Consider the following 12195-nt stretch of genomic DNA (forward strand, 5'->3'; position numbering starts at 1 on the left):
TTGAATTGCTCCAGGGTATCCTGGATCTCCAGCATGGTTGCTGGTGTAGTGCCATGCCCCCGGTTATTCTCATTACGTAAAAAAAGGGCGGTCTGTGGGTCGTGAATGTAAAGCTGGCCAAAAGAGGGAGTTTCACCTTTAGGTGGATGGAATGCGCTGATGCTATGATGAAGGCCTCCATGGATACGGAAACTATAAGGTCCTGCAGCACTTGTGACAGCATGGTCTATCTTGACACCCAAAGACGTAAATGCAAAGGCATTGTTGTATGAGCAAACTTTGTCACGGAATTCACATGCAGTAATGTTAACCCCACGGAACAGACAGTGTAGCGCAGCAGGCGCTTCCTGGAAAGGATCCAGCCTAACCCGACCTTGAAGGCAGCACACACCAAATTTTGGATGGATCCTGGAGGAACTTGTGAGTCTCTCGGTATCCCAGTGTAATGCTCCACAATTACAGCACTCTACTTCCATGTTGCATAAAGTATGACGGTATAGAGGCTCTACATATGGTTGTCAGGCCTCCTGGTGTATCACCTGTGCTTGGCGGCGGTTGGCAATATTTTGTTCATTTGCAAGTCGTTGAGGCCTGGCATCCTTGGTGCATTTCTGGCAGCTACCGGTTCATTTTAAGTCCCCGCCGACAAAACCAGATAAACCCGGTCTCTGCCGAAGCAGCCATTGTTCTCCATGGAGCATAGCCACCACTCCATAGAGTAACCATTGTTCTCCTAGGAGCACAATTGTACTCCTAGGAGTCATTATACTGTAGCGAGTAGCACCTCCGACTATAAGTAGTAGGGGGTTTAGTATAGGAATACCTCAGTCGTTTCTATAGCCTCTCGGGCAGCGGCTGAGTTTCACTTAGTATTATTACCCGCCTTGGTCTACAGCATCCCTGGCAGCCCTGTAAGCCTGATCTGCTAGCTTATCTTCCCTCCTTTCAAGCTCTTCTTGAGCAGCTCTTTGGATTCTAATGAGTTGCTGAGCTTGTAGCTCTTCATAACGCAGATCAGCATGCTGAGAATGCTGCTGTACCTGTAGTCTAATTGCCTCCTGACATTCAATTTCTCTTTCCTGGTGATCCTCAGCCAACTGCTGTTCCTGCCTTGGGAGCTGTATTGCTTCCTGGCGTTGAATCATCTGATCCTCAGCCTGCTCCTGCCTCCATAGTCTATTACGCCATTGATTAACCCGTTCTGTATGTCAGTTTTGAAACCCATCTAATAGCCTTTCATTGTAGTCAACACCATGGGTAGCAAGCAACTGGTTACCCTGCCTCGTTTGAAAAGGGGGCTGCAATTGAGGGTATGCAGGTCCAGCTAATGGCTGAGGCATGTGATTATCATGCAAAGGTCCTCCAAAATTTGGTTGCACAACATTGATATTTCTCAAATCTCTACGGTCCAAGAGGTGCTCTCATCGCACACTTGGTGATGTCATCTGTTGATGATGTTGTATACAATCTCTATTGCAATGTTCACCATGTTCTCGTTCAGGTGTCTGTGGAATATGTCTACAAATGACATCAATATATCAGTTAGTGGTTAATGACACATTAACAATGCTACACATACTGCATATTTGAATTGCTCATATTCATATTTATGTATTTGCTATATGCACTGGTTTGTTGATAATTTGGGCTTCTGTAATCAATGTGTCAGTTTTAATTGAATCAACACCATAAACTGTTATAAACTCACATTGTGTAAGCTGTGTTTTTATATGTGGGGAAGGGTCTTTGATTTTATTTTTATGCACACCACAGTGTGGTCAATAATGGCTATTAATTTTTGTAATGCAAAATGTGCAAATTCTCGACAACAATTTGTTTTGTGTGTAGGGCCAGACCACTTCCCCACATAGTAGGAAAAGAGGTTTGTTTGGTTGAGTTGTGTCACATCGTGCCACAGGTGTGAGTTTTGGTGTCCACTATATCGTGTTTTGTAGTAAAAATGATTAAGCGCGAGAATTTTCAACATGGCTACGATTTTCACTACAAATTGTTGAATGTTCGTATAAGCGTGAGATTTCTTCAGTGTGGCTATGATTTTCACTGCGTTCACTACTACTATTGCACTGCTGCTCCTGTGTTGCCACAAAAACCACGCGAGCGAAACTAAGCGGAATAACTGACGCAATGTGGCTCGCATGCAGCATTTGGGACCACCATCCCTTTCGTTATAGACGAGGTCCAGCCCGTGGCTCTGCCACTGGTGCGATGTTTTTGTGATATGATAAATAATAATAATATCACTGTTAAGTGATCAAAATGTTAAGTGAACTTATGCTGTCTGTAATGTATGTTAAGTCTTTCAATCCTATGATGCATGTTTGACTTGCAGTTCTGTCGTTGAATATCCTTATAAGCCTGCCCTAAACTTGTACACGGTATACTGAATTCAAGCAGATAGTTCATTGAATCTTTACAAATATCAACATATATTGTAATGTAAAAAGTCTATGGTATTACATTGATAAATTGATGAGAAATAAAAAAAGAGACTCCAGAAATGGTAAAGGATGAAAATATGATCTGAGAATAAGACACTTTAGTAAAAAGGGTGAGAATTGGGGAAAAATCTACTTGCCAGTCAAGGATAAAGCGAGTCAGAATTTTGGGATACACCACATTGACGGTATGTCTGTCATTTGAACCACAGGGAAATAGCACTTTTATTCTCTCTCCTGAAGAGCAGAAAGACAATACAATGTAAAGTTTCCCATGCAAAAACCCTGGAACAGGTAAATCCAGCCCAACCTATGTCACTGATTGCCCTTGAGACTTGTTGATGGTCATGGCAAAGGCAGCATGGACAGGGAATTGACAATGTGATAGCTTGATGGGCAATTCTTCAGATGAAGGTTCCAATGTGAGGCATGGAATAAAAGCTATCTTTCCTGCATGTTTTCCTCCCAAGACATGGCACTTCAATACTCTTCTCTTCATCTCTATCAAAATCATGCATGTTCCATTACAGAGTCCATTTAGGGTATCAATATTGCGGAGGAGCATAAGTGGACATCCAGCTTTAAGTTTGAGGTGCGCTTCAGGAAGGCCAGATACTTGCAAGGAGTTCAAGAATTCCACAGGATAATTTTCATGCCCCTCTCCAACCACTTTATCAATTGACAGAGCTACTAACTCTTTTCCAGGGAATTTTGTGAGCATTGCTGAATTAAGGTTGCTAATGACATTATTTTTTGTGGAGGGGATGGTGCGGTGGAGGAAATAATGGTCATCTTTGTCTCCATTTGCAATTCCAGGATAGGTAGTGTCAACTAATGAGTCTATGGTGTTTTCTGGCATAAGGATGTTGGCGGGAAGCTCAATAGTTCCATCTCCTGCAATTCCACAACCACCAACATCATCCAGGAGCTGTTACGATAACACAATTTTCGGACCTTTCCTTTAATTTTCATTCTCCGCTTTAACCTTTTTACTATAGTTCACACTCTGTGCCATGCGGCACTTTCCTTTTCGTTCTCAGTCCACCTTCTCGCGCAGCGCTGCCTTTATTCTTCTTTTAGACACAAAGTCTCGCACACAGTGGAGCTGATCACATGGGCTGCGCCCTCTGACATCATCAGCCACTGCTTTTATCAACTGTACAGTACATAGGTACAAACACTCTGTATTAGTATAAATACCCCAATAGATCAAGGAGACTCCTCAGCGAGTCCTCCTGTTGTTAACCAACAAACTCTCTGCAGCTTAAGGGATAACCACTCCCTCATCACTACCTTCATAGTGTGTTCCTGTGTGTGCCAGAGTAACTAACTCTTGGTTGTTACATTAGGACTTGCTCTTCTACTCTCTTGCACTTTGTGCAAACCCAGACTCCAGGGTGAAGGAGATTTGATTATTGTTTGGGAATATCCCGTATAGCAGATAGGTGCGCTCTTTGCAACGGCCTTGTAGTGCTTTGGGAGAAGAAACAATACCTTTGATACGCAGACCCCAGCGTGAAGGGGAGTACTGTAGATCAACAATAGTGTGCACACTATTGTTGATTGAATTTAGAAATACAAAAAACTTCTTCTTTGAATACCTCTGACCAGGCCGGGCACTTGCCTCCACCAGTCTGGAGAAGGGTTGACAGCTTAACAAGCGGACCACCCCTGACAACTGTTTGGACCAGGGTTTATTACAAATACTTTTTATATACTTTGTTAAATACTATAGTGTGGGTAGTCGGAGATTGAGATCCGATACTCAGCTGGGAAGAGGTTGATCCGCAGATAGCAAGCGGGGACCCCCAGTTACCTTTTTTTTACATTACCAAAAAGAACAAGTCGACATGTCGTCGCAACCGGATATGAACAGTCTGCTACACAACATGCTTGCACAGATTCAGGCGTTAACAAATCAGCTCGCCGAGATTCAGGCTGCCCCAACAGCGGAATCTACAGTTGAGCAAAAGTTCAACAAGAAAGTCGAGATCATTGCTGATCCCGGCACTTTCGAAGGGGATAGGGCGTGATTTGCCAAATGGTGGATCAAGCTCCAGATTTGGATCAAAGCGAACTGGGACGCGTTTGCTGATGATTTTGAAATAGCAATGGCTGTGCTGTCAAGGCTGGAAGGACCGGTGGCGGGTCAATACACCCAAGTAAAAATGCAGGAGTGCTACACAGCGGGAGTGTGGCCTACCTGGGATGATCTCAAAGTCGAGATCAAAAAATACTTCAAACCCCAAGCTGAGCGTAACTGGGTGTGTCAGCAAATCTGTACCTTCAAAAAATTGGTAGGGCCATGGAGCTCTACGATATGCAATTTGGTGGCAGGTCAACCACCAAAAACAATGTTTCCCAGAGGCGCCCTGGGTCATCAAACCACCATAATCACTCTCACGGGTTCAAGCCATTCGGGCTGCACCCAGGACAGGGTGCTCCTATGGATATCAGCGCGGTCCAAGGCGGACAGATGCGCAGATTCAAGGGCAACTGTTACAACTGTGGCCAAGAGGGACACATGTCCCGAGATTGCAGAAACGGGGTGCAGGCCGCCCAACAAAAAAATAATCAAGGGTGCCAGGCTCGCCAATTAGAAGCAGAGAAACCAGATGATTGGCTCCAGACTCTGGCCGGTCGTTCATACGACGAGATCCGGGCCTTTTTTTTACGACCAGCAGGTCGCTGAAATGAAGACCCAGGGAAAAGAGTTTGGAGCTTAGGTCACTTGGGTGCCTTCACTCCACGAAACAATGAAGTAAACCACAACAAAGTGGCCCCTGTTCTGGGGTGTTGCACAAGCAATAATGGAAAGAAAGGGGTGGCTCCCCAGTTTGTAAATAGATTTCTAAATTTATCTGAAATATGTACTTGTATGAAGCATTGTGACTGTGATATTTATGATACTACTGCTGCACCAGCGTCTCCCTTGGAGTGTGGCCCCGGCGAGACAAACAATAGGGTGCTTGATTCTGGTAAAAATAAAATAGAAAAACATGTAACTTTCAATACCTCTTCCTCTTCATTGAAGCCACCATTTCCCGAAATCCCAAGGTGTGTGTTGATGCGCACGTATATATTCCAAAAAGAGATTTGTTTAGATGTTGGTGTGGAAAACCTTGCCTGGGGCATAGTACACCCAACCAGCACACTGCTTGATTCAGGCGCTAACAGAATCTTCATAGATCAGGTCTGGGCGGAACAAATTGGACTTCCCCTTGTAAAATTAGATGTATCTATTCCCGTCTATAATGTTGACGGTACACTTAACGTAGGTGGCTGTATCACACACAAATGTTCCTTTGTTGTTGAATACCAAGGACACAGGGAACGAGTCACTGCCAAAGCTACCCAACTAGGGAAGATTAATTTAATCTTGGGCTGGCCCTGGCTATTCAAACACAATCCTGAGATCGACTGGCAGACAGGGGTTGTCACATTGTCACATTGCCCTCAGGAGTGTGTGGACTTGGGTAAACCGAATCGCGTCCGTCACAATGAGTGCCTTGAAAAAATTAATGCTGCTCACGTTTATGAACTCAGATCTCTAGAAAAGATTGACAATGACAATGACGAGGTAAAACGCGAGGAAGAGATTAAGAGGCTGGTACCTCCAGAGTACCATGACTTCTGGAAAGTCTTTTCAAAACACAAATCAGAGCACTTCCCAGAGGCTAAGCCTTGGGACCATGCAATAGATTTGAAGGACACCTTCAAACCGAGAAAAGGGCACATGATTCCCCTCTCTGCTCCAGAAAAAAATGAGGTCTCAAGTTTCATAGATGAACAGCTTAGGAAGGGTTACATCAGACCTTCCAAAAGCCCCACGACGCCCCTGGTGTTCTTCATCCCTAAAAAGGATGGTAAGAAGCGCATGATTATGGATTATCATTACGTGAATGAGCACACAGTTAAAAATGTGTATCTGCTGCCTTTGATCAGTCAGCTAGTAGACAAATTGGCTGGCGCCAAAATCTTGATAAAGATGGATCTCAGATGGGGGTACAATAATGTACGGATCAAAGAAGAAGATGCTTGGAAGGCCGCGTTCACGTGCCGCCAAGGATCCTTTGAACCCCTTGTTATGTTCTTTGGGTTGACCAACTCACCGGTAACCTTCCAGAGCATGATGAATGATATCTTTGCGGATATGGAAGACTGCGTTGTCATTTACATTGACAATTTGTTGATATTTACGAAGTCGGACGATGAGGCTGAGCATGACAGGATCGTGCAAGAAGTCCTTTGATGCTTACAGGAACGGGACCTATTCGTCAAACCCGAAAAATGAAATTTTAAGGTGAAGGAAGTAGACTTCCTCGGTATGATCATAGGCCAGAACAGAATCAGGATGGATCCTGAGAAATTTAAAGCTATATTGGACTGGCCAGAACCTACTTGTGTCAAAGGAGTTAGGGCCTTCCTTGGCTTAGGAAATATCTACTGAAGGTTTATCAAAAACTTCACAAAAATCACGAGACTGTTGAACGATCTCACTAAAAAAGACATTGTTTGGCACTGGGGCGCCAAAGAACAAGAAGCTTTTGATAAGCTTAAACAGGCATTCACGACAGTGCCCATATTAGCATTTCCAGAATTAGACAAAGAGTTCCGTTTGGAAACTGACTCTTCTGATTTTGCTACTGGGGCTGTCCTATCAATTAAATGCCCTGACAATCTTTGGAGGCCTTGTGCCTATTTATCGCATAGTTTGTCGCCTACAGAGCACAACTATCAAATATACAACAAGGAGATGCTGGCCATCATTAGAGCTCTAGAGCACTGGTGGCACTACTTAGAAGGTGCTAGGCACCAATTTGAAATTTGGACCAATCATAAAAATCTCGAATATTTTATGACGGCCCGAGACTTGAACCAAAGACAGGCTCGCTACGCGGTGTACTTGTCAAGGTTTAATTATAAATTAATTCATAAGCCTGGAAGCTCTATGGGGAAAGCGGACACTTTGTCCAGAAGAGAGGATCATGCCAACGGCATCGAAGATGACAACAAAGGTGTTACTCTGATAGACCAATCAAGAGTTGCCAATGTTAGAACTGGGCAGGATTCTGATCTTCTGGAAGTCTTCAAGAAAGACATCTCCTCAGAAGAAAAGGCGCACCTTGACGGCAATGAAAACTATTTATGGGAAGACAGGCTCTTTCATTTTAAAAACAAAATCTATGTGCCTGAGTCCGCAAGGATCAAGGCAATAGATAGACATCATGAAACTCCAGTGGCTGGGCACCCTGGGTGGCAACAAACAATGGAGTTGATCTCCAGAAACTACATGTGGCCTGGCATGGTCAAAGACATACAGGAATACATAAAATCCTGTCTGAGATGTGCTATGGCTAAGAATTCTCATCAACTGCCGGCCGGTAAACTTATGCCAAATCCGATACCAGCTGGTCCCTGGCAGGATATATGGCGCACACAGAAACACACTATAAGGAAGATGATGGGGGAGTGGTTACCCCTTAGGCTGCAGAGAGTTTGTTGGTTAACAACAGGAGGACTCGCTGAGGAGTCTCCTTGATCTATTGGGGTATATATACTACTACAGGGTTATTTGTACATGTGTACTATACAGTTGATAGAGACAGTGGCTGATGATGTCATGGGGCCTAGCCCGCATGGCCAGCTCCACTGTGTGAGAGAGTTGTGTCCAAAATAAGAAGAAAGGCAATGCGGCACGAGAAAGGGGAAGTGCCGCGTGGCACCATGTGTGAAAGCTATAGTACAAGGTTTAAAGCGGAGAATAAAAGTAAAGGGAAAGTCTGAAAATTGTGTTATCGTAACACAGGCATTGTTTGGCGGAAGTCCCCTCTAAAGACCATTATAATGCCTCCAAATAGAAGTTGATTATCCAAAATGTCTCGCAATGTACGATCTAATACTTTAATCCCATGACAGTGTTGCATTGGCACTTCATCCCAGACAATAACTCTGGTATGTCTCAATACCTCATGGAGGTCAGAGTTTTTTGGAATCCTGCATGTGGATGTTTCATGTACAGGAATAGGGATTCAATCTCAGAGGATGCTACACATAGAGCAACATTATGATTATCTCTTGCTCAAGCAGCAGCGGCAATTGTATTACAGAGATATGTTTTTCCCTTACCCTTACCTTCAGCACTGTGAATAAAGCAAGTTATTCCCCAATTATGATAGATTGACTGTATGATGGTATCAAAAGCACTCTGTTGCTCTTGACTGAGCTACTCCATACTATCTTTAGAGTAATAATAATACAGTAAAGTGATCAAATTTTATTTAGTCAGAAGTCAGTGAGCTGTCTGTCCTTATAAACGTGAGAATTTCAAATGTGGCTGCAATTTTCACTGCGTTCACTACTACTGTACTGCTGCTCCTGTGTTGCCACAAAAACCACGCGAGCGAAACTAAGTGAAATAACCGACGCGACGTGGCTCGCACGCGGCATTTGGGACCACCGTCCCCTTCGTTATAGATTGTTCTCGTACGGACTCTAAGTTAGTAAACCTCTGCGAGAGGTAGCGACCATTTACCCTTTCCGGATTAGCGGTGTAGTTCGGTAAAGCTTACATAACAGGGCATATTTGTTATTTGCGGATATTTGCCTGTGATACTATGCGAGCAAGGTAACCAAATAGTAGACAAACAAAACATTGTGAGATTCACAACGTAGTGCGTACCTACCACTGGGTCTGAAGGTTCCGCAATTGCAGCCTCCGTTAGTTGAGTCCTGGTTTGTTATTCGCGTGCAAGTTGGCACCCACATTGTTATACGGAATAACATTTAAATCATCCAGGTCAAGGCTTCAGTGTCTTCAGCGCGGCTCGTCTATACTGTGTCTCATCTCAAGTCCAGTGATGGGCCAACAACAGTCCAAAAAGTCGAGGAAAGGTGCAAAAGAGAAAGAAAAAGAATCTCTCCTCGTTTCCCCATCCATTGATGTCCACGATGAATTCAACAATAATGATCAGGCAAGCACATCTCGTGCTGTAGGTTCAATCACTCAGGAAGTTGTCGACGTAGACGAAAACTCCCGTAGTAATGTTTTTCCTGTGACCAGCGCCCACATACCAGGATGGAGCGCCATGTCATCCGGTGCACAATCGCCTTGTGATAGTGTCACATCTCCGATTAATATTTCACCAGCATCCCCATCTTCAGCATCTAACTTGGCTCTCGTCAGTGCGGGCACCAGACCCTCACCTTCCCCTCTTGATATTCCCGTTACTTGTACCATACTGTCCAATCCTGCTTCGTCTTCTTTAACACCTGGTTCTGGGTTATTCTCTACGCCAGGATCCTCTACTAGTTTTCCCTTGGGAGAATCGATATCTGGCAATGGTGGGAAGGATAGGGTCAGACAAATCGATGTCGACGACATTATTCAGCGCTTACTAGATGTGGGCTACTCTGGTAAAGTTAACAAGTCGCTGTGTGTCAAGAATACAGAAATAGCAGCTATATGTCAAGCAGCACGGGAAGTTTTCCTGAATCAGCCAACTCTCATTGAATTGTCACCTCCCGTGAAGATTGTCGGGGATGTGCACGGTCAATATTCTGATCTTATCCGCCTATTCGAGATGTGCGGATTTCCTCCCACCGCCAATTATCTTTTCCTCGGTGATTATGTCGATAGAGGCAAGCAGAGTTTAGAGACGATCATGCTACTCCTGTGCTACAAGATCAAGTATCCCGAGAATTTTTTTCTTTTACGAGGGAATCACGAGTGTGCGAATGTTACCAGAGGTCAGTGGGATCCCTGACTCCTTTCTGGATCACAGCTAAATATTACTCCAGTGTATGGTTTCTATGACGAATGTAAACGGCGTTGTAACATCAAGACTTGGAAGACTTTCATTGATGTATTCAATTGCCTACCAATCGCAGCGATTGTTGCTTCAAAGATATTCTGTGTGCATGGAGGACTATCGCCGTCACTTCATTCTATGGATGATATCAAACGCATACAAAGGCCTACGGATGTTCCCGATTACGGCCTTTTAAACGACCTATTGTGGTCGGATCCTTCTGATACGGCAATGGACTGGGAGGATAACGAACGCGGTGTCAGCTATTGCTTTGGAAAAGCCATTATTAATGACTTTTTACTTCGATATGACATGGATTTGATATGTCGTGCCCACATGGTAGTTGAAGACGGGTACGAGTTCTGGAACGATCGTACGTTGGTAACAGTTTTTAGTGCTCCGAATTACTGTGGAGGTTAGTCCCCCCCTATCTTCCATTTTATTTTCATTTGTTCAACTTTCGTTGCGAAGAATTTGACAATTATGGTGCTTGCATGAGGTATTTACATCTGCCGTCGCGCATGCTTTAGCTCACTATTTACGGTTTCATGTCGTTTAGCGTATCTGAAGACCTCTTGTGTGCGTTTGAGCTTCTCAAGCCGTTGGATGGTCCTGCGTTGCGCAAAGAAATGACAAGAGCAAAACGGAAGAGGTAAAATTCAATCTTCCGCTTTCCGTGTTGTTTGCTGAGAATCATCTAGTTTGATAGCATCAGCTACAGTTTAAAGCTTTGTTTACCTTGGCGTTGAGAATCTCGAGAGCAGCTGTTTCTTACTGCTCTCAAAGTCGACATCCCTTTGTTTTGAGCAATTACAGACTAAACACATCCAACTGTTATATTTTATTTAATCATTTACGTGGATTGTCTTTCATCAAAAAGAAAAACAGATATGCATTCTCCTACCTTATATTTTATCATTCTCTCAATTGCTTCTTTTCATTTCTGCCTTCGGTAGTCTCGAGCCCTTTTGCACACAATTATAGTCATCTGTTTGGTATACAAAGGGCAGCACACAAACACAGAAGCTGAAACCCGGCTTTCAATCGACAAATGGTTGAAGAATGGCAATGATTGATAGCAATGATTGAATAGCATTACTTGCTAAGGAGTGTTATTCACCTGCGTAAGAAATATGGTGATTTTAGTGGATATTGTTTTTTGGTGTCGCTTTCTGTCCAGACGCACTTTGGTGCCTTCTTTTTCTTCTGTGAAGTGGTTGTGGTTGTATCTGTATATTGAGGCCAGACATCCTTAGGGAACACAGAGGGTATTGTTGAGTGACCTTAGAGTGTCTTGTGGAGGTTCTTTGCACCATCAATGCAGCTGTTTTGCACAATGACTAGTAGCTATCTTTACTCCCATCTCCTTGAGGCATGTGCCCTTCACCCCATGCACATTCGGCACCGGTCGGGAATGAAATTCCGCACACGGTGCATCAAAAATCATAGCCATGGTTTTGGTAAATTTGTTCCTGTACATGCTCTAAATGTTAAGGAGTACAAAATGTCACATTTCTAAGTCTGCTAGGTCAGATGTATTATGACAGTCATACAAAAGAGGTTTAGTTCATTCTCACTGTGACCCTGGGATCAACATGAGTACAGTAATTAATAAAATTGTTCATTGGTTTTAGGATTGTACTACCCAACAAAATGCCACAAAAGTACACAATGTCACTCCTTAATGTCTATATTAACTATGGCTTCTTTCTAAAAAGCCCCAAATAATTGCATATCCTCTTACATTTACTACTGATAAGATAGGCCTCATCCACAATCAATGCTATCACATAATGTGACTTGGCCTGTGACAGTCAGCAATGAGGCAGATCATCAACTTAAATTCTTGGTCTGCCACAAAAAATCTATCTCTCCTTACACAACACCATCTTTAAAGATTCTGCTTGCAGCTATCTACTTATATCTAT

The 12195-nt window shown here is 43.6% G+C and overlaps 3 protein-coding genes across 3 annotated transcripts; 2 read left to right on the forward strand and 1 right to left on the reverse strand.

Annotated features, from left to right (window-relative positions):
* Positions 1 to 875: 875 nt before the first annotated feature.
* On the reverse strand, positions 876 to 1340 carry SERLADRAFT_431762 (uncharacterized protein; the record flags this gene model as incomplete). Its single annotated transcript, XM_007312085.1, has 2 exons — positions 876 to 1201; positions 1253 to 1340. The coding sequence occupies 2 exons, from the start codon at positions 1338 to 1340 to the stop codon at positions 876 to 878; spliced, it is 414 nt and encodes a 137-aa protein (XP_007312147.1).
* Positions 1341 to 5523: 4183 nt separating this feature from the next.
* SERLADRAFT_344829 (uncharacterized protein) lies at positions 5524 to 5853 on the forward strand (the record flags this gene model as incomplete). The annotated part of the gene is made up of 1 exon (XM_007312086.1): positions 5524 to 5853. A coding segment is annotated over one exon (330 nt), but the record flags the coding sequence as incomplete, so codon positions are not given.
* Positions 5854 to 9544: 3691 nt separating this feature from the next.
* On the forward strand, positions 9545 to 10923 carry SERLADRAFT_344371 (uncharacterized protein; the record flags this gene model as incomplete). Its single annotated transcript, XM_007312087.1, has 4 exons — positions 9545 to 10205; positions 10257 to 10682; positions 10739 to 10766; positions 10827 to 10923. 4 exons carry the CDS (start codon positions 9545 to 9547, stop codon positions 10921 to 10923), a joined length of 1212 nt encoding a protein of 403 aa, XP_007312149.1.
* Between the last annotated feature and the right edge of the window lie 1272 nt (positions 10924 to 12195).

The sequence above is a fragment of the Serpula lacrymans genome (assembly GCF_000218685.1).
Source record: "Serpula lacrymans var. lacrymans S7.9 unplaced genomic scaffold SERLAscaffold_1, whole genome shotgun sequence".
Classification (NCBI taxonomy): Eukaryota; Fungi; Basidiomycota; class Agaricomycetes; order Boletales; family Serpulaceae; genus Serpula; species Serpula lacrymans.